This window comes from Taurulus bubalis (genome assembly GCF_910589615.1).
Source record: "Taurulus bubalis genome assembly, chromosome: 13".
Lineage (NCBI taxonomy): Eukaryota > Metazoa > Chordata > Actinopteri > Perciformes > Cottidae > Taurulus > Taurulus bubalis.
Window position 1 is genome coordinate 14,051,221 of NC_136601.1, and position 23,102 is coordinate 14,074,322.

Below are 23,102 nucleotides of genomic sequence, written 5' to 3' on the forward strand. Positions count from 1 at the left end.
TACCAACTGTGACTTTTCCAAAATTGTAAACGAACGTATGTATGTATGTATGTATGTATGTATGTATGTATGTATGTATGTATGTATGTATGTATGTATGTATGTATGTATGTATGTATATAGATAGATGGCTGGACGGATATATATACAGATGTTATTGATTTTTAATGAGAGAATGTGCATCTTGAATTAATTAATTTGTTGTGCTCACCTGCTGGCTCTCAAAGGTCCAGGTGCTGTCGGGTAGAGACGCGTCCAGAACACTGATCACCTCCTTAAAGTCAGTGGTGCTGCTGGGTTTAATCAAAGTGAAATCGCTGTACTCTGACATTGGAGACATGCAGGACCTGAAGGACTGACTCTGAGACATCATGTCTCCTCCCAGGACCTCCACGTACTTTATAGGTCCATCCGTGTTGAGCTGAATCTGCAGGTTTCTGTTGGGGTTCTTGTAACCATCACAGTCGCTCCGTGTCATGCAGCAACTATCGCTGCTTCTGCTGCCCCTCATGCATTTAACCGCTAAGATGAGAAACGTGACCAGAGACAGCACGGACACCGAGGCCAGAGAGAGAATCAAATACAGAGCGATTCTCCCAGTTTTCTTGCTGGGCTCGGACACTTTATGTCGGAGGTCTAAAATGGGCTCATGGAGGCCGTCCTCCAACAGGATGGACACCGTGACGGTGGCGGACTGGACCGGTTCCCCGTCGTCCTTGATCTCTATAAGCAGCCTCTGAGAGGACTCGTCCTGCTCGGACACAGCGCGTTTAGTCCTCACCTCCCCTGTGTACAGATTGACCGTAAACAGAGACGCGTCTGTGGCCTCCGTTATTCTGTAGGAGATCCAGGCGTTATGGCCCGAGTCAGCGTCCACGGCCGTCAGCTTCGTCACCAGGTGTCCCGCTTTAGCGGAGCGGGGCATCCTCTGATGAGAGAGGGAGCCCAGGGCAGCGGAGGAGGGGTAAATAACAGCGGGGGCGTTGTCGTTCTGGTCCAGGATGAAAACATGGACAGTGGCGTTGCTGCTGAGAGACGGAGAGCCCTGATCCTTTGCCTGAACCCGAATCTGAAACACCTTCAGTTTCTCATAGTCAAACGAGTGCATGCTGTAGATGCTGCCGTTATCTGAGTTAATGTAAACATACGAGGAGACAGACACGTCCTGCACTTTAGAGTCCAAGATGGTATAAGAGATCTTCGCGTTGTCACCTGAATCAGGATCAGTTGCTGACACTGAGCACAATATTTTCCCAGGAGCATGATTCTCTTTTACATAAACTACATAAGAACGCTGGGAGAAAACTGGTGAGTTGTCATTTACATCTAATAATTCAACAAGTATAATTTTTTCACTCGATAATGGGGGCTTCCCAGAATCAGTAGCACTTATCTTGACACTATACTGGCCATTGTTTTCACGGTCAAGTGGCCCTTTCGTCACTAATGAGTAATGGTTAGAGATTGAGGGACTTAACTTGAAGGGGGATGTAGAAGACACGCTTAACGTAATCTTACCATTGTCACCCGAATCTGGGTCTTTTGCACTTATCAGTGCAATAACTGTTCCGATTGCAGAGTCTTCTGGAACAGGTGTTGTTAAAGACGTCACAATTATTTCAGGAATATTGTCATTAATGTCAACTATTTTGATTTCGACGCCACAATGCCCATCCATTTTAGGGTGTCCTTTGTCTTTCGCAGTTATGTCAAATCTATGTAAAGGCTTCGTTTCATGGTCTAAACTTCCTTTGACAACAATAGCTCCAGTAGAAGGTTCAATGTCAAATAATGATAAAATCAAATCTGTAGTTTGCTCTGCGAAGTAGTATTCAATTTCTCCATTTAGTCCTTCGTCTGCATCTGCAGCTTTAACTTGCAATATTTCAGTTCCAGGTCTTGCATTTTCGCTGACATTAGCCTCATATACCTGCTTTTCAAATTGTGGCGCATTATCGTTGTTGTCAAGAACTATAACTGTAATTTCAGATGTACCTGAACGCACCGGATCTCCACCATCTACAGCTGTGAGGATAAGATTGTGTACAGGCAGCTTTTCTCGATCAAGAGGTTTTTCGAGCACCAGTTCAGGGATTTTTCTACCATCCTTGTGGGTTTTAACAGTCAATTTGAAATTATCATTTTTGCTGATGAGATAAGAGCGTACAGAATTAGAGCCCACATCGGGATCCTGTGCACTCTCTAAAAGAAACCGCGCGCCTGGATTGACCAGTTCTGCAATTTGCAATACTTTCTCTTTCGTAAGAAAACTAGGAGAATTATCGTTTGTATCCTGAATTTCAATGTCGACTCTATGCAGCTCTAGGGGGTTATCTATGACTAGTTCCAAAGGCAACAAACAGGACGGTCTTTGTCCACACAGATCTTCCCTGTCTATCCTATCAATCACCACCAGTTCTCCCTTCCCCAAGTCAACACTAAAATACTGCTTACCAGCTTCCGAGGTTATCCGCAATTTACGTCGGTACAGTTCAGATACAACCAAACCCAAATCTTTGGCTAGATTTCCTACCACAGAGCCCTGTTTCAGTTCCTCCGGGATGCTGTAGTGAGTCTGTCCTTCTATTGTAGTCCACAAGAGAAAGAAATGATGCGACCACAAAAACACCTGCCATGCAGTCAATTTGTTCCACATTATTCTTCGTTCCAAAAATCCCATATCTTCTCACTCCGATCCCAACTTCTTAACTGATCAAGTGCAAACGGTCTATGATCCAATGTAGATGCGTCCACAGAGACAGTCATGCTTTGTGTCTGCATATGCATCCCTCCTCTCCTGTACGGAACACTGTAATGGCTACGACGCTGAAGCTACTCGGTGAGAGGGAGTGGATCTCTTTGTACAGCTCTGCATTTCATTGGTGGACGGAGTATAGCTATTTCCACCAATGGTGGCATCAGCAAGCATACACAGAACAGTGACGTAAAAATACGAGTCATAGGGAGATATGGTTATACGACTCTATCATATACAACACAATTTGACTATTGCCAATAAACAGTCTCACCAATCAACTTCAACGGCTTTTATGTGTACTTGAAAACGATAAATAAAATATGAAAACGATAAAATACATCTATTATTAATAAACGCTGTGGATAATAGATTATATACATAACTGCATGTCCAAGCCTTTAATGATCACTCATATACTGTTCTGTGTTAAACCAGCATACATCCTCTTGTATGTATGTAACTGCATGCATGCACATGCCTTTGAGGCTGACAAGGCTCTTCGTTGCCTTCCTGTGGCCAGAGAAAGCTAATGCAGCCTGCATATACGCCAGTACGTCTTCACAGCTTTCCACAAGCCTCGGAAAAAAATATTCTGTCAGCGGCCGACGTAAAATACCCGTATGAAGGTCTGTGGAGCAAATGAAAAGGGAGGGGGAGTGCAGATGGTGCCTCTCTTTCTTTCTCTCTCCCTCTCTCTCCGTTTCATAGGGCGTATATTATCCTGTCCTTCATAGATGTTTGGTCACCACTGGCAATACAATCATTCTGAAAACCATGAACCATAATCATGCAATATTCCTCCACTGATATGTAGAATAGCAATAACTAAAAAATAAATGCGTGAATTCAATATAATCTGTAACCCCATAGGTAAATTAATATGAAACATACACCCTCATAAATACGTTTTTGCGATACTTGTCTGCCCTTAAAGGAGGTGGGCGACAGAGGGAGATGTAGAGAGGCAGTGTGAGAGAGGGAGGGGGAGAGCGCCTGAGCTGATTTCAGCACCACACGTGTGGACAGCGCCACACAGGCGGCCAACTGCTGCTGCTGCATGCTGCTGAGGCAGACAGCCTCTCAAGCCCTCATTGAAGACAGCAGGCAGCCACGAAACACAACGTATTAACTTCCTTACTATTTTTCTTACAGCATACAGGAATAATTACAGGAGGTGATCGGCCAGAAGACTAAAATACCTAACCGAATCCAAAATAAATATTTGAATAATTCAAATTTCATTATTGTGCTTGCTAAATGTATACTACTGCTATTTTATCAGCGAGGAACAGAAGCATTTGGAGATGCAACTCTATTGTAAATAAATATATGATGAATGATTTTAGGTTAATGAAATCAGACCTTCTTTAATAAAAACTTGAATCACACACACACAAAGTGTAATTCTGATGTGAACATTTGGAAGCACACCTGCATTTCATTCAAACTTTAAATCTCACGTTAAGCCTCAAATTACATGTCTTTACTGTCAGGTGTTGATCTAAAATACAAATCGCTGAAGTTTCATGGACTAAAATGATTCCATCAATTAATTTATTTCCCATACACACTTATCCTGTTCAGGCAGGATCTTATCCCAGCATACAGGACAGGTGCTGGTAACACACATAACAGGTCATCCGGCTATCACATTGCCAACACACATCAACAAACAAGCACAATAACACCCACACAGAAAGAGGCAGACATGCACACTCCACAAAAAAGGACCAAGCAAGCCAGGGGATTTGAACTTGTTGTGAGGTGACAGTGATAATTGTTTAACATGAACAGTTCATGCATCATTTGATTACCATAACCTGTATCAGATTAACTGACACTGAATTAATAGAACAACAGCAACCCATGTAGAGTGTAAAACAATGTAATACAAGATACTATCTACTGTCCATCTTAAGGTATGTTTGGTAAAGTCTACTAAGTTAAACGATTGTATGTTAAATCGGTTGTATAGTGTTCTATCTCAATTACATACAGACTCATTTCCGATTGATTGGGCAACCCAACTAAAATGAATACAATTGAACAGTTTTGAATATTATAAATATTCTAGTTTTAGGTTGAAATTGTCCAGAGAGGTGTTGATTGAACTGTATGGTCATTTTGGTGACTGCAGACTGTGATGCTGTTGAATTGTATTGTGTTATACTGGCATGTTTTTTCTATTATTTATCCACCCTATTTATGGATATATAACAGAAACATCTGGTCCTCCATAAGGATAAAGAAGTTGAACCAAAACAATTTCAACACAAGTTTAACATTATAATCTTCGTTAAAGTATTTATTTAAGGACTGTACTAGGCTGAATTAGTTTGAACCAGGCGTAACAAACTGGCATGTAAGTGTGTAATGAGCACCGTACAATATAATGCAATCCGGTACACCAACACCACAAATTACATCCTCAAAAATGACCAACACTTTGCTGATCTTTAATTGTTTTTCCCTTGACTAAGTTTGAGTCAATTTCCTCTGATATGTTAGAATACTGCAAGTTGTCTTATAATGTCCTCTTAATGTTTGTCTCACATGGTTTGCATTTCTTTTGTACTTGTGCTGTGTTTTCTTTGCTCACTGTATATCAATAGTTTATGCCTGTATAGTATCATTTGTATGATTGATTAAAGTGGATGGTGGTACAGAGCACAAACACAAAGGTTGAAATCCAAGTTACAGTGCTGGGCAGAATAATCACTGCAACTTCCATTCACAAACGGGTAACTTTACCAGCTGGTTTCCTCTGCTAATACTTTCCTTTAACCACATAAGCCTGTTAGCAAGAAGAGCTGTTCTTCTTGTTGAGCTTCTTGTTCAAATGTAAAGTGGTTTGGCCCCTTGAACAAGAGTGTATGTACAAAGGAGCTATACTGTATATTCAAAATAGATTACAGTCTAAAAGTTGACAGTATAGCATTCAATTCCCAAAGACAAGTATGAAAATGTAATTGTCCACAATCCAGTATTGTTGTGATGTCCAGAGGATCCCAGTTAGATACAACACATTATATTTAAACATAAAGCCACTCACACTTTCACACAGGATCAAATGTCAACAATTGGTAAGTCCACCAACGCCTGATTGAAGCAATCATCAGTGACGATAGATGTTTTGTGAGGTATGTGAACAGATCTGTCGCTGATCTAACTCAGTGCCAATGTGTAATGTTTGGACACTGTAAAACAAACAGCATCTAGTGCTCCTCTGTGTTTGAATTATGTTACTGCATCATGATCTGGAGTGTGATGTTCAGTTGCCAGTGTATCAATTGTCAGTGCTATTTGTAGAATCTTGAATGTTTGTACCACTCTTTGTGTTTGATGACTGTGGACAACAAAGATGAAAACTATTTCTTACCTTATTTGGTGAGTCAGGATTTAACAGGAGTTAGGGAGGAGACAGGAATAGCACCAGGCAACAAGAAGGGCACATGAAAGAGAAAAAATAAGAGACAAAGGATGTCACTTAGACTGGTGGTCAGCATATAGATTCTGGTTTTGGGAAGCAACAAACATACTTACCATGTGGCTCATTCTTGTGGTAATTCATATTCATGATTGATAATAAATATGCTCTCATGATTGGATTGCTCACAAAAACAGTTTGCTGTGTCTGCACATTAACTAATCAAGTTAAAAAAAATATAACAATTATGTGTTGTTTGATTTAGTATCTTTGTCTGCCTTCAAGTCAGTATAATGATGATAGGATTGAGCCTGCATCAGCACACACTGTAATAATATAGTGTGGCTTATACCTTTCAACAGAAAGTATTCAAATACAGATATATGATAGATTAATTTGACATATTATAATAATACTGTAATAATAAGAGTTGTTTATTTTAACAATACTGAACAGGGAAAACAATAACCTTTATTGATGAAAGAATTAACCAAAGCTGGGTGTAAATTATCAATCTCACACAAAAATAGGGAACACATGTGAATGTATTTGTGTGTCAATGAATTAGAGAGTGAGAGTGAGAGAGAGAGAGATAGAGAGGATAGATCTTCAAATAAACTGTGTTTTAGCATTGCTGTCCTTGTGTATGGGATGATGATCATTATAAAACAAAAATAAATCATATTTTTTAGAACATTGCAGTCGCTCTACCTCAGTGGATAGAGACTGACACAGTCCAGAGTTACAGGTCACTCTAGCTGCCTTACCAAAATATATATCCAGTTATTGCTTTGCGAATCAATTTTCAACAACATTCACTTAATAGTGTGTTATGTTAGATTATACTAAACAATGGAAAGTGGGTTCAACAATCAACTTGCCCTTCAAACCGAAGTATTAACATACTTTGGTACAGTAAAACCACTTCAGTCTACACCAAAACACTAACACAATCATTGCTGAGGGAAATTATGACTTTGGCAACCCTGCTTATACCACAAATGTATGAATCACAACCATAAATACTGCACTGCCGCACAAAGCCACTACCCTAAAACCAACAGCAGGGGGCCTCGAGGCGATGCCCTGAGAAAAATCCATGCCTTATTAATGAGATTCTTTGCTCTGTGACCCTGTGTTTGTCACAGCTGATGTGTGTATGTGTGTCTCTTTGAGCACACAATTACGCTTCTTAAACAAAGCAAAGCAGCTACTGTTTTTTTGTATACCTTGTAATATACATTGTGTTTGTGCACAGTAGCAAATATTAAGTAATAACACAATGTTGGTCCAAAAAACACATCCATATAAAACCAACAGGCCAACAAGGAAAGAAGAAAAAAAGGACACCAAAATTATGTTGTTCTTTTCATTCAACAGAATCAAAGAATTCAACAAGCAGTTGGTTATTTTAAGCCCATATGTTAGTCAATATATGAATCACGGACGTAGGTTTTATTAAACAGGGGCAGGCAAACAGGAGAGCATCCATCAGGACAAATATCAAGAGCAGCCATGATGACCCTCTCCCTCTCCTCTTTCTTTATCATCCATTACCCCAAGTCTAAGGATGCTGCACCTCTGTGCTTAAAACAGGGGTGTTTCCTGTCCTCCAACTGTCAACAAATGCATGCAGCCATCACAGCTTAAAGGCTGTATCTGCTGCTGACCCCCTGTGGCTCAATGGAAAATGGTACAGCCCTGCCAGTGAGTCAGCTTGTTGCCATGGTAACACATCCCACCTCCCTTCCTTGCATCCCACCCTGCTTCCTGTGAGCTGGATGGTGGCAAAAATAAAAAGAGCTACAAAAACAATATTGACAATAAAGAAGACAGAGGATGGAAGAGAAATGATGATCACACACTTTTGTACTTTGATTATATGTTCAAACAAAGCTCTTGTTAATAGACTGATGGGTAATAAAGCAACTCTTGGTAAATGGCCGAAAAATGATACGTAGAATATATTTGTTCTTGTCATGAACATGGCGACCTACACAAGGATGAAATGACACCGTTTGGTGTATAGTTTCTTTTTATAGACTGAACAAAATGTCCTTCACTGAGCAATCTTCCTCTCCCTTTCTGTCTCTCTCTCTTTCTCTCTCTGCAGCAGAGTGGTGCAGCTGGAGAGGGGGAGGGGAGGGATGCAGAAAATGAGATCAGGAGGAAAATGGGAGACTGTTGGAAACCAAGAATGACTGCTGAACAGTGGCTAACCAGTGCAAATTGACACAATGTTAACTGTAGTGACTGGATAAATGGCAGTTAGCAAAGCAAATAGTGTTTTAAGTTATTTTAAATTGTCCATTAGGCTGCAATATAATAATGAAGTGAACATATTCTAGGATACATCTGGAAGTCATACTATGTAGCTACAATTACATAATAATTATTATATTTGACTACATCTTTACTCCCAAGACTATATATATATATATATATATATATATATATATATATATATATATATCAGTGCTTGACACAACTTTGTCATTGCTCCATATTACACAGTTCTATGTAATCCCTACTTTAATCCTTTCCAGAGAATCAGTCAGTGCAGAACTCCACACTTCAACCTCTGGGACACCAACACACATCCAAATGCACAAATCAGTTGTTGTCCTCCCATCATCTGATGCACCTGAGGAACACAGTAAAATGTATACCTGCACCATAATCAACAATGCCACCTGTACATTTTTGACCATGTAACAACTGCCACATGCAAAATATGTTCTTCACTACTAATGCCTGTATATTTGCATTCTTATATACTTCTAAAATAAAATGTACTTTACTTCCAAATTCACTTTTTAGAATATTATGTCCTTTAAGTGTGGATGCTTAGTGAAGGGGAGCATTAAGCTTCACTTTAGGGATGCTCTCCAACTGCTCCAACTGCAGGGCCCACTCCAGTTTAAATATGAACTTTTGTATGAAGCAGCAAAACAACAGTCCCAAAGGGACAGACAGCAACATTCCTCACATGGTGAGAGTATTATGCAGCTGCAGTGTACATGTATTTCCATATTTTCAACTGATATTAAGATCAGTGTATTAATGTGTATGTCTGTTCTGTGGGAATTAAGTCCCACCCCAGAAATCTTGTAAACAAAAATACAATAAAGGGTTGTACTACAAACATTAACCACATCCCCAAACACACTCAGTTCACAGTGTGGGGACAAGCCCCAGCGGCATACACATGGGCACACAGCTGCTCACCAGACAGCTTGGCTAGGAAGGCGTGCCACTTAAACCAGCTTGGGCCTGTGGGGCCAGGAGCTTCTGCACGTGGTTACAGTTTTGCGGTCAGTAACAAGTTAGTTTAACAACAAAATGAAGGATGACAGCTCCAAGGTAGGTTGTTTTCACAAAAGAAAGACAAAAACAACAACTTGAATAGGTTCAAGATACAAAGCAGGCTGAACTGTTTAGCGGCTTGAAAGTATGTTTCTGTGAGCTTTGACCCCTATGGAGACACTGGCCAAAATCATTTATGGTATTCTATTAACAACCTTGACAAAATGAGACAATGGTTTAAACACAGTTGAAACAGGTAAAGCAGACACAGATGTGGGCTGATACTGATGACAGACTGCTTCTAGCCGATATGGGGATTAAGACAATTATGTTTCTGCCTTGTAGTTTGTCAATTTAGAGTTCCACACACACCCAGAACATCCTGCAGACTTAAAGCACATACACCACCCAGAGCGACTAGGCCAGGCACTTTAGTTAATGTGATGCTTCCTCCTATACTGGACAGAACTGAGCAAACATAACAAACATAACAAACATAGAAGCAGTAAGTCATCACTCATTCATCAAGCTGAATCTTTAAATGATGCTCTCTGTGCCCTTTTATCCAATATTATTTTCACTCAAATCTTTCTCTCGCTCTCTGTCTCTGTGTGTGTCTCTCTCTCTCACACATTTTGTCAAGAAACATCTCAGGCTGTCTGTGTCCTTTACAGGCAGTCATTAAATCTAACTATTTCACACATAAGACTTCCCTGAGCCCTCTATCTCAACAGACAAAGAGGGCTGCATATCAAAATGGCTGCCGTGCATCACTAACACAAATGCTGCACAGGGATGTTGGAGACTGCCGGTTACCACGTGCTGCAACCCCTCCCCCACTGCCTCTCTCTGCCTCTCCATCACACTGCTTTTCTCATGTGTCCTCACTCTTCCAAGCGTCAGTAGCGAACATCCCTTTTCCCCCTTACCACATTTTGTACCACTTAGTCAATATCATTGTGTCAATATTTGCATTTTGTATTGGTTTGCATTACCTCCTTTTCTTATAGTTGGCATGGATCTATCCCTGCTCATTTTCTCTGTGTGTAGCCCTATGCCCATGGCTGCACCGTGTTATGAAGGGAACTAGGTCACTGAAAAGTAGTGCACTGCGTGGCTGTAAATCTATCCAGAAAATATCTGTAGCAAAGCTTTAGCAGGAATGATGCCCATCTTTGCTTTTAACTGTTGTATTGTTTTCTCATACAAAGAGGTTTGTCAGCATATAACATAGCATTTCAAGGCTGTTGCATATAATTCCCAGCAATATATGATAAACTAATAAATATAAATGTCAGAGAATGGAATTAAACTAAAAACAATGCAGTTACAAATGCATCATGGAGGAGATAGTGTCATCTGACACAATGCACCTTACACACAATATATGAAACCACACACGTAGACAGGTAAAGCCTTTGTTTAAAGCATACAACTGTGTTAGAGTATATGCAGTAAGGATTTGGAACATTAATGGTTACACTTTAATATTCAAATGGTTTTGGTGGCAACATTTGGTCAGTAGAAAGGTAGGAGGCATGAAAGTGGGCACAATAAAATGTGCAATGTTGATACTAGCCAAAGCAGTGAGAGACAATTTCTCCACTATTGCTAAAGCAAATTGTAATTATTGTACTCATATACCGTTTATAATGTTTAATCCAACCACAACATGAATTGTGAGATACAAAAAGACTAATTAGTTGGCACTACTTTTGGTAAAACAGAAAAAGTCTGAAACTGAGTAGACTTTTCCGTGAGTTACAAGGTACAGTATGCTATCTGAACAGTGAGTGAACTGAAGTGTTTTTCCAAATAAAACCAAGAACATATTAATGAAAAATTAAAAATTAGCAATGGTTTTGAAGAAATAAGGAAGCAGTTGATCTCACCTCTGTGAGCAAAATCTCTGACTCTGTGTTATGCCTTGGCACTGTCCTGGTGGTACTATGGTCAACACTCAGAGTGCTCTGACTGAAGGGTCGGGAGCACTTGGTATCACTCTTCCGGGAGTCAGTCGTTCCGTACACCTCGTAACTGAATGCCTGCTTCAACGTACCGGTACCTCCTACGTCTGCGTAAAGGGGTGGGTAATAGGGAATAACAGGAAGATTCCCACTGGATTTGTAAAGCAAGCGCTTGTGTCGCCACCTGTAGATCTTCACTGATATAATAACCACTAAGCACGTGATGAAGAGGAAGGACACTACAGCCAAAGCCAGCACTAAGTAGAAAGTCAGGTTGTCATTGTACTCCTTGTCTTGTGTAAAGTCAGTGAACTCAGACAGCACTTCAGGGAAGCTGTCCGCCACCGCCACGTTAACAATGACTGTAGCTGAACGAGAGGGCTGCCCGTTGTCCTCCACGATAACAGTCAGTCTTTGTTTCACAGCATCTTTATCAGTGACTTGGCGAATAGTTCTTATTTCTCCATTCTGTAAGCCCACTTCAAACAGCGCCCTGTCTGTGGCTTTCTGCAGTTTATAGGAGAGCCAGGCATTCTGTCCAGAGTCCACATCCACAGCCACCACTTTAGTGACCAGATAGCCCACATCTGCTGAACGAGGCACCAGTTCAGCCACCAGAGAGCCACCAGTCTGGACTGGGTACAGCACCTGAGGAGGGTTGTCGTTCTGGTCCTGGATCAGTACTTTCACAGTCACATTACTACTGAGTGGAGGGGAGCCTCCATCCTGCGCTTTGACGCGAATATGGAACTCTTTTCTTTGCTCATAGTCGAAGGAACGCACAGCAAGTATCTCTCCACTCTCTGCATTCACTGAAAAATAAGCAGAGGCTGACATTCCATTCAGTTGGCTATCCTCAAGGAAATAGGAAATGCGTGCATTGTTGCCATAGTCTTGGTCACTGGCTTTGACAGTGAGGAGTGCCATACCAGGTGAATTATTTTCAGTGATGAAAGCTGTGCTAAATGGTTGAGGGAACATTGGGGCGTGGTCGTTTATGTCTGATATTCTTAAATGAATTGTCTTGTTCGTGGAATAAGGTGGGAAACCCTCGTCTGTTGCAGTTATAGTTATGTTATATTCTGGCACTGTTTCACGATCCAAAACATCATCGGACATCAGGCTATAAAAATTAGTCGATGATGACTTGATTTTGAAAGGCAAATCTTTGCTAATAAAACACTTAACTTGGCCATTTTTATCTGAGTCCATGTCTTTGATATTGAGCATTGCTATAACAGTATCTGGAGCCGAATCTTCTGGTATGGGATTGGAGAGGGAAATTATGCTTATGACAGGGGCATTGTCATTTAGGTCGGTCACCTCAATTTGCACCTTGCTTGTGTCTGCCAGCCCACCTTTGTCTGTAGCTTCAATATCAATTTCATAATGTTTAGCTTTTTCATAGTCTAACATACCAACTACGGTCATTTCCCCAGTGTGGGAATCCATATTAAACAGGGATGATGCACTATCGGTATGTTGGGAAAACGAATACACTACCTCTTCGTTTGCTCCTTTATCATTATCAGTGGCACTGACTCTTAAAATAGCAGTGCCCCGAGAAGCGTTTTCAGGAACCGTTACTCTGTAAACTGACTGACTGAATGCTGGTGCATTGTCATTTGCATCCAAAACGACCACATTTATTTTGACAGAACCCGATTTCTGAGGATTACCACCGTCAAATGCTGTCAGAGTTAATTTATGTTCTTCTTGTTTTTCTCTGTCAAGTGACGTGTGAAGGACCATTTCAATATATTTTGTGCCATCGGGCCGTGAGACAACATTCAATTTGAAATTATCTGTCGGGTTGAGTTTGTATGTTTGAAGGGTGTTATGTGCTACATCGGGATCTTTAGCACTCTCAAGCGAATAGCGAGCCCCCGGTGAGGCGGATTCACTAACCTGAAAACTGTATTCCTTTTTCGAGAAAAACGGAGCATTATCATTAATATCTGTAATCTCTACATCAATTCGATGCAACTCCATTGGATTTTCTAGAATTATTTGGAAATGGAGAGAGCAGGGAGACACTTGCTTGCACAATTCTTCTCTGTCTATTCTTTTAGCCACGACCAAAGTTCCTTTTTCTGCATTAAGACCAATGTACTCACTGTCGTCCTCGGTAAATATCCTAGCCCGCCCAGATTTCATCCGTTTAACATCCAAGCCGAGGTCCTGAATGATATTTCCGACAACCGAGCCCGTCGGCATCTCCTCGGGTACAGAATAACGGACCTGCCCGAGAGCCATGTCTGCGACACAAACGCAGAGAAGCAGTGGCCACCATGAAAATGTTTTTTTCCCGATCACGCAACAAAGAACACCGATCATGACCAAAGCATTCGTAAATTCCAAGTAGAACAAAAAACAACCGTATCAAAATCCGACCAAATGATCAGGAGCGCATTGCGGAGGACCGTCTTTGTCAGTTTATAGTTACGATTAGAATAAAGCCCTAAAATGCATCAGACAGACGAGGGAAGACTTCACTCAGGAAAATAACCTCACTTTCCTCATACTTAACCAACAGCGGCACTTAGGGACTTGAACAGAAACTGCAGAAACATGTTTAATATTACGCATTGAGATATTCTTACGTGTACAAACATGCTATGAACATATATATATATATATATATATATATATATATATATATATATATATATATATATATATATATATATATATATATATATATATGGGTGTGTGTATGTGTGTGTGTGTGTGTGTGTGTGTGCCATGGACAGAGATATATATATATATATATATATATATATATATATATATATATATATATATATATATATATATTGGACATATATATACGTGGTGCTGGACAGTAGAATGGCCGTAGTTTACTTCTACTATCATTTCTAACCTCTAGAGGAGAGTCTGGTTCATCCAGGATGCTCTTCTCACTCTGTATCCGCTGCATCGTCCCTGTAGAACTGGGGTCCATTATCAGCACGTTTTGACTACCGGCTGCGCCGAATTTACAGTCACTCTTTCTGGAGTCAGTCGTCCTGCACACCTCGTAGTTGTACACGTGTTGGAGAGTCCCTGTCCCCAAAGTGTCTGAGTAACGTGGTGGATAATACGGAATCACAGGGAGATTGGAGTGATACGTGACGCGAGACTGTCTCCACCTGTAGATCTTCACGGATATAATAACCACTAAACACGTGATGAAGAGGAAGGACACTACAGCCAAAGCCAGCACTAAGTAGAAAGTCAGGTTGTCATTGTACTCCTTGTCTTGTGTAAAGTCAGTGAACTCAGACAGCACTTCAGGGAAGCTGTCCGCCACCGCCACGTTAACAATGACTGTAGCTGAACGAGAGGGCTGCCCGTTGTCCTCCACGATAACTGTCAGTCTTTGTTTCACAGCATCTTTATCAGTGACTTGGCGGATAGTTCTTATTTCTCCATTCTGTAAGCCCACTTCAAACAGCGCCCTGTCTGTGGCTTTCTGCAGTTTATAGGAGAGCCAGGCATTCTGTCCAGAGTCCACATCCACAGCCACCACTTTAGTGACCAGATAGCCCACATCTGCTGAACGAGGCACCAGTTCAGCCACCAGAGAGCCACCAGTCTGGACTGGGTACAGCACCTGAGGAGGGTTGTCGTTCTGGTCCTGGATCAGTACTTTCACAGTCACGTTGCTACTGAGTGGAGGAGAGCCTCCATCCTGCGCTTTGACGCGGAAGTGGAAATCTTTGATCTGCTCGTAGTCAAAAGAGCGCACTGCATGGATGACTCCACTATCAGCACTAACGGACACATATGAGGAGACTGGCACTCCGTTTACAGAGGAGTCCTCCAGTATGTAAGAAACACGGGCGTTCTGGTTCCAGTCAGCGTCTCTGGCTTTCACTGTGAATATAGAGAGACCTGGTGTGTTGTTCTCTACAATGTAGGCCTCATATGAGCTCCTCTCAAAGACAGGTGCGTTATCGTTCACATCAGAGATCTGTAAGGTGAGAGTGACGCTGCTGGAGAGGGAGGGGACTCCCTCATCAGAGCAGGTCACCGTAATATTATATTGAAAAGCTGTCTCTCTGTCTAATTCACTGTCTGTAATCAAACTGTAGAAATTATTGGTTGTAGACTTCAACACAAAAGGAATATTACCATCTATACTACATTGAACCCTACCATTTTCACCGGAATCCGCGTCCTCAATATTTATCATTGTAACAACTGTACCGGGTTTGGCATCTTCTGATATGACGTTTGATTTTGACATTATATGGATATCGGGTTTATTATCATTCATGTCAATCACGTCGACCATCACTTTACACGAGTCCACTAGTCCTCCATCATCACTAGCCCGGATGTTTATCTGAAATGTTCGAGCTTTTTCATAGTTAACGTTTCCTTTAAGCCGAATTTCACCACTTTCGTCATTTACTTCAAATAACCCACGGGCATGATCTAAAATACTCGAAATTGAATACGTTATTCTTCCATTAGATCCATGATCCGCATCTGTTGCAGTCACTGTCACTACGACTGTTCCTACTGGTGCATTTTCTTTTATAGCTGCTTTATAAATAGGTTGCGTAAAAACAGGTGCATTGTCATTAGCGTCTAAAACAGTGATTAGAATCTGCATTGTTCCTGTCATCTGCGGCTCTCCTCCATCCACCGCCGTCAGAACTAAAGAAAGGTGTTCGTTTTTCTCTCTGTCAAGAGGCTTCTCTAAGACCATTTCGACGTTTTTCGTTCCATCTGCTTGATCATGTAATTTAACAACAAAATTGTTTGCCGGTTCAAGTCTATATGTTTGCAACCCATTTAAGCCGACATCAGGATCAACTGCGCGATCTAATATGAATTTAGCTCCGGTAACAGCGGACTCACTTATTTTAAATCGGACGTCTTTCTTTTCAAAGGATGGAGAGTTATCATTAACATCTGTAATTTCAATAGTTACAGTGTAAAATTCCATAGGATTCTCTAATATAATCTGCAAGTGTAGAGCGCAAGGCGTCGTTTGTCCACAGAGCGCCTCTCTGTCTATCCTATCTTTGATGAGAAGGACTCCTCTTTCGTTATTCAGCTCAATATATCCGTCACTGTCTCGAGTAAAAATGCGAGCTTTCCCCGATTTTAGTCTTTTAACATCCAAGCCAAAATCCCTCGCCATGTTTCCTACTAGGGAACCTTTCGGCATTTCCTCGGGAATGGAGTAGCTGACCTGCCCGAGCACCACGCTGAGGGAGAGGACCAAGAAAAACGACAGTACTTGCCACCTCATTGTTCTGTCCGACGTAATTCCAGTGTAAAACAAGCGCTATGGCGTTTGCCTTGCGATTTTTTTTCAGTCAACGCCAGTTTTCAAAGCATATTCCCAATATGAAAAACATCTCTGTATCTCCGGTAAAGTCCAGACGCTGTGTTTGGCTTCTGTCTCTTTCTCTCTCTAAAATAAAGACAGTGTGGGAGGTACAATGATTTTGCGGAAAACCTAATACAGACTGGCCAACAGCGGCACTCTGAGTTCATAAAGTAAAATTGCATTTCAAAAGTACAAAACGAACTGATAAACCATGGTAAAGAATAAAAGACAGCAAAGAAACTAAAAACACTTCTCCTGTGACAGTTCCGTATTATTTACTACAACAGCTTGATGAATACAAACATAGAGTGTATACAAATGTAATACCGATTTAGAAAATGGAAATAAGACGTGAAAACATTTTTTTTAAATTTATAATCCACATCGCTGTCCAAGGTTCTGAATATGAGAGGAAAGTGATTTAAAGAGTTACTTCGACAGATAGCAAGTTCTAACCTCTAGAGGAGAGTCTGGTTCATCCAGGATGCTCTTCTCACTCTGTATCCGCTGCATCGTCCCTGTAGAACTGGGGTCCATTATCAGCACGTTCTGACTACCGACTCCGCCGAACTTACAGTCACTCTTTCTGGAGTCAGTCGTCCTGCACACCTCGTAGTTGTACACGTGTTGGAGAGTCCCTGTCCCCAAAGTGTCCGAGTAACGTGGTGGATAATACGGAATCACAGGGAGATTGGAGTGATACGTGACGCGAGACTGTCTCCACCTGTAGATCTTCACTGATACAATAACCACTAAACACGTGATGAAGAGGAAGGACACTACAGCCAAAGCCAGCACTAAGTAGAAAGTCAGGTTGTCATTATACTCCTTGTCTTGTGTAAAGTCAGTGAACTCAGACAGCACTTCAGGGAAGCTGTCCGCCACCGCCACGTTAACAATGACTGTAGCTGAACGAGAGGGCTGCCCGTTGTCCTCCACGATCACAGTCAGTCTTTGTTTCACAGCATCTTTATCAGTGACTTGGCGGATAGTTCTTATTTCTCCATTCTGTAAGCCCACTTCAAACAGCGCCCTGTCTATGGCTTTCTGCAGTTTATAGGAGAGCCAGGCATTCTGTCCAGAGTCCACATCCACAGCCACCACTTTAGTGACCAGATAGCCCACATCTGCTGAACGAGGCACCAGTTCAGCCACCAGAGAGCCACCAGTCTGGACTGGGTACAGAACCTGAGGAGGGTTGTCGTTCTGGTCCTGGATCAGTACTTTCACAGTCACGTTGCTACTGAGTGGAGGAGAGCCTCCATCCTGCGCTTTGACGCGGAAGTGGAAATCTTTGATCTGCTCGTAGTCAAAAGAGCGCACTGCATGGATGACTCCACTATCAGCACTAACGGACACATATGAGGAGACTGGCACTCCGTTAACAGAGGAGTCCTCCAGTATGTAAGAAACACGGGCGTTCTGGTTCCAGTCAGCGTCTCTGGCTTTCACTGTGAATATAGAGAGACCTGGTGTGTTGTTCTCTACAATGTAGGCCTCATATGAGCTCCTCTCAAAGACAGGCGCGTTATCGTTCACATCAGAGATCTGTAAGGTGAGAGTGACGCTGCTGGAGAGGGAGGGGACTCCCTCATCAGAGCAGGTCACCGTTATATTATACTCAGAGGATCTCTCTCGGTCTAAATCGCTATCGGTAACTAAACTATAGAAATGATTTGAAGTCGATTTCAAAACGAAAGGAATATTCTCACTTATAAAACACTGCACTTTACCATTCTCACCTGAGTCTGGGTCTTGGATGTTAATCATAGTAACGACTGTGTTGGGGTTTGCACTCTCTGATATAATAGCTGATTTAGACATTATTTTAATCAGCGGTTCGTTGTCGTTCATATCAACGACATCAACAATCACTCTACACGAATCAGTTAATCCCCCGTTATCCATTGCGCGTAAATTTATCTGAAAGTTTCTTTTCTTTTCATAATCCAAATGTCCAGTCAACCTAACCTCACCACTGTCCTCATTTACATCAAACATCTGTCTGACGTCATCGAGAGTGTTTGTGATTGAATATGATATTTTACCATTTAATTTATGATCAGCGTCTGAAGCACTGACAGTGGTCACGATCGTGCCCTTTGCAGCATTTTCAGCGACACTGCCTTTATATATCGGCTGTGTAAAAACAGGCGCATTGTCATTGGCATCTAACACGGTGATGAGAATCTGCATTGCTCCTGACATCTGCGGTTCTCCTCCATCTACAGCCGTCAACGCCAAAGAAATTAACTCGTTTTTCTCTCTGTCCAGAGGTTTTTGTAAGACCATCTCAACGTTCTTTCTGCCATCTGCTTGGTTGTGCAGTTTAAGTACAAAATTATCACTTGGCTTGAGAACGTAGCTCTGAAGACTATTTATACCGACATCTAAATCAACCGCTCTCTCTAAAACAAATTTGGCCCCGACCACTGCAGACTCGCTAATTCTGAATTTAATGTCGCTCTTTTCAAAAGACGGTGCATTATCGTTAATGTCTGTAATTTCAACTGTTACACTGTAAAATTCCATAGGATTCTCTAACACAATCTGAAAATGCACAGCACATGGTGTCGTATCACCACACAACGCCTCTCTGTCTATTCTCTCTTTGATAAGGAGGACTCCTCTTTCGCTATTCAACTCGATGTATTCTCTGCTGTCACCAGAATAGACACGAGCGTTACCCAACCTCAGTCGTTTGACGTCTAAACCTAGATCCCGAGCTATATTACCAACCAAAGAGCTTTTTGCCATTTCCTCCGGAATAGAGTAGCTGACCTGGCCGAAGACTACACTAAAAGAGAGCATCGAGATAAACAACAGTACTTGCCGTCTCATTGTTTGAAATGATCTCGGAAAGAATAAGCAGCAACCGTGTAAAATCCGTCAGAAAGATGGACACACAGTCAAATAAAATATAAAGCAAAAACAATCCTCAAAATTGAAGCAAATAAATGAACGTTATGCGGTCTCGTGTATATCAATCCCTCCACGGAAGACAATGCGATCTGCGTGCACATTCTCTCGAATACAACGACATGAAGAGGCGGTACTGCTGTAAGGAACGTCGACTGCAACAGACTAGGCAACAGCGGCCCATTGAGTTCAGAAAGCAAAACTGCAGAAAATGTGTCGTGAAAAAGGAGAGGCGGAAATGCTGAAAAAAACGTATCGAGGTTGGATATACATTGGATATGTTTTTCCAGTTAAATAAACAATATCTTAATTATAATACAATCTAAAGGCAGTGGGAACGTATTTCAGTAGATCGCAATCACACACAAAGTATGGAGGACCTTTTTCTGTCACTCTGAAAACACGCCTGTAAAACACACACCATGTTGCTCTCCATGGTGCTGAAGAAAAGAAACGACCAAACAATTTGTCCAAAATGCAAGATGATTAAAAAATTGAAAAGACGTTAGGGAGGGCGTGTGTGATGCATCACTTTTCTAACCTCTAGAGGAGAGTCTGGTTCATCCAGGATGCTCTTCTCACTCTGTATCCGCTGCATCGTCCCTGTAGAACTGGGGTCCATTATCAGCACGTTCTGACTACCGACTCCGCCGAACTTACAGTCACTCTTTCTGGAGTCAGTCGTCCTGCACACCTCGTAGTTGTACACGTGTTGGAGAGTCCCTGTCCCCAAAGTGTCTGAGTAACGTGGTGGATAATACGGAATCACAGGGAGATTGGAGTGATACATGACGCGAGACTGTCTCCACCTGTAGATCTTCACTGATATAATAACCACTAAACACGTGATGAAGAGGAAGGACACGACAGCCAAAGCCAGCACTAAGTAGAAAGTCAGGTTGTCATTGTACTCCTTGTCTTGTGTAAAGTCAGTGAACTCAGACAGCACTTCCGGGAAGCTGTCCGCCACCGCCACGTTAACAATGACTGTAGCTGAACGAGAGGGCTGCCCGTTGTCCTCCACGATAACAGTCAGTCTTTGTTTCACAGCATCTTTATCAGTGACTTGGCGGATAGTTCTTATTTCTCCATTCTGTAAGCCCACTTCAAACAGCGCCCTGTCTGTGGCTTTCTGCAGTTTATAGGAGAGCCAGGCATTCTGTCCAGAGTCCACATCCACAGCCACCACTTTAGTGACCAGATAGCCCACATCTGCTGAACGAGGCACCAGTTCAGCCACCAGAGAGCCACCAGTCTGGACTGGGTACAGCACCTGAGGAGGGTTGTCGTTCTGGTCCTGGATCAGTACTTTCACAGTCACGTTGCTACTGAGTGGAGGAGAGCCTCCATCCTGCGCTTTGACGCGGAAGTGGACATCTTTGATCTGCTCGTAGTCAAAAGAGCGCACTGCATGGATGACTCCACTATCAGCACTAACGGACACATATGAGGAGACTGGCACTCCGTTAACAGAGGAGTCCTCCAGTATGTAAGAAACACGGGCGTTCTGGTTCCAGTCAGCGTCTCTGGCTTTCACTGTGAATATAGAGAGACCTGGTGTGTTGTTCTCTACAATGTAGGCCTCAAATGAGCTCCTCTCAAAGACAGGCGCGTTATCATTCACGTCAGAGATCTGTAAGGTGAGAGTGACGCTGCTGGAGAGGGAGGGGACTCCCTCATCAGAGCAGGTCACTGTTATATTATACTCAGAGGCTGTCTCTCTGTCTAACTCACTGTCTGTCACGATGCTATAGAAATTACTTGATGTTGGTTTGATTGTAAAAGGGATTTGTTTATCAATTACACATCGGACCTTTCCGTTTTCTTCAGAATCAGGATCATTTACACTCATTGCAGCTACCACCGTGTTGGGACGCGAATCTTCTCCTATTGAATTTGACGATGAAATAATATTAATAACAGGACTATTATCATTTATGTCACCGACATCAATGACCACTTTACATGAATCAGATAAACCACCTCGGTCAACTGCCTCTATATCAATTTCATACTTTTTGGATTTTTCATAATCAATGGGCCCATTTAATATAAGATGCCCGTCTTCAGTAACGTGGAATAATTTTGAAATACCCCTCAAACTATTTCCGATTACGTAGCTAACCTCTCCATTCGAGCCTTTGTCTACATCGGAGGCACTCACTTTTGTAATGAGTGTTCCCGTGAGGGAGTCTTCTTTTACACCTGCTTTGTAAATGTTTTGCGTAAACACAGGAGCGTTATCATTTACGTCTAATACAGTAATATAAATCTGCATCGTCCCAGACCTCCGCGGTTCTCCTCCATCTATAGCCGTTAACAATAATGATGCAAACTCCTGTTTCTCCCTATCCATAGGTTTCTGTAAAACCATCTCTACCTTTTTACCGCCATCAGACTGACTATGCAATTTAAGCATAAAATGATCATTGGGCTTGAGTGTATAGCTCTGCAGACCATTCAGTCCTATATCAAGGTCTAATGCCTTATCCAGCATGAATTTAGAGCCGATAACTGCAGACTCGCTAATTTCAAACCTCTTCTCTTCCTTTTGGAATACGGGAGCATTGTCATTAATATCAGTAATTTCGACAGTAATCGGAAATATTTCTATCGGGTTTTCTAAGGCAATCTGAAAATGCAAAGCGCAAGGCGTTGTCTCACCACAGAGAGCTTCGCGATCTATTTTCTCTTTGATGATGAGAAGACCTTTTTCCTTGTTAAACTGGATGCATTCTGCACCGTTTCCTGTGTGGATGCGAGCTTTACCCGCTTGCAGTCGTTTAACATCCAACCCTAAATCCTGAGCTATGTTACCGACCAAGGACCCCTTTGCCATCTCCTCGGGAATGGAGTAGCTGACCTGGCCGAGCACTGCGCTGAGGCACAGGACCGAGAAAAACAACAGTACTTGCCGTCTCATTGTTCTGTCAAGCTCACCCGTCGAACAAAACTAACGTGTTCTCCCTTTTGTAACCAGCGTAATCGATGCAAATACTAGTGCAGAAGGCTTTGTTCGATCAAAAAGAGACGATGATATTATTCCAACTGGATATTCCGTGCATTGTGTTTCATCCACTGACGACTGCGCGTTATGCTTCAGAGTCCTTCGCTTGTGAGAGGACATGGGATGTCGTATACAAATATAAATGTAAACGCCAAGACGCTGGTCAACAGCGGCCCACTGAGTTTAGAAGACGAAATTACACGAGTTAAATATATAATACTCTTGTTTTACTGGTTACCTATAGCTGCAGAAAAATCCAACACTCAGCAAATACAATGTGTTGCCTACGGTTTTATTGGCAAATTGATGCACAACAGCACACCATATTATCCGAATTAATAAAATAAAAAAATGACCCAAGGAACCAT

At 41.9% G+C, this 23,102-nt stretch overlaps 3 protein-coding genes across 3 annotated transcripts; all 3 read right to left on the reverse strand.

The window, feature by feature from the left end:
* Nucleotides 1–193: 193 nt before the first annotated feature.
* LOC306745576 (protocadherin gamma-C5-like) lies at nt 194–2,680 on the reverse strand (the record flags this gene model as incomplete). The annotated part of the gene is made up of 1 exon (XM_079228392.1): nt 194–2,680. One exon carries the CDS (start codon nt 2,678–2,680, stop codon nt 194–196), a length of 2,487 nt encoding a protein of 828 aa, XP_079084518.1.
* Nucleotides 2,681–9,354: 6,674 nt separating this feature from the next.
* On the reverse strand, nt 9,355–16,748 carry LOC306745931 (protocadherin beta-16-like; the record flags this gene model as incomplete). Its single annotated transcript, XM_079228797.1, has 4 exons — nt 14,324–16,748; nt 13,576–13,716; nt 11,440–12,270; nt 9,355–9,458 (listed from the first exon to the last, which is right to left on the reverse strand). The coding sequence occupies exons 1-4, from the start codon at nt 16,725–16,727 to the stop codon at nt 9,355–9,357; spliced, it is 3,480 nt and encodes a 1,159-aa protein (XP_079084923.1). The 5' UTR covers nt 16,728–16,748.
* Nucleotides 16,749–17,237: 489 nt separating this feature from the next.
* LOC306745932 (protocadherin beta-16-like) lies at nt 17,238–22,653 on the reverse strand (the record flags this gene model as incomplete). Its single annotated transcript, XM_079228798.1, has 2 exons — nt 22,360–22,653; nt 17,238–19,358 (listed from the first exon to the last, which is right to left on the reverse strand). Exons 1-2 carry the CDS (start codon nt 22,648–22,650, stop codon nt 17,238–17,240), a joined length of 2,412 nt encoding a protein of 803 aa, XP_079084924.1. The 5' UTR covers nt 22,651–22,653.
* Between the last annotated feature and the right edge of the window lie 449 nt (nt 22,654–23,102).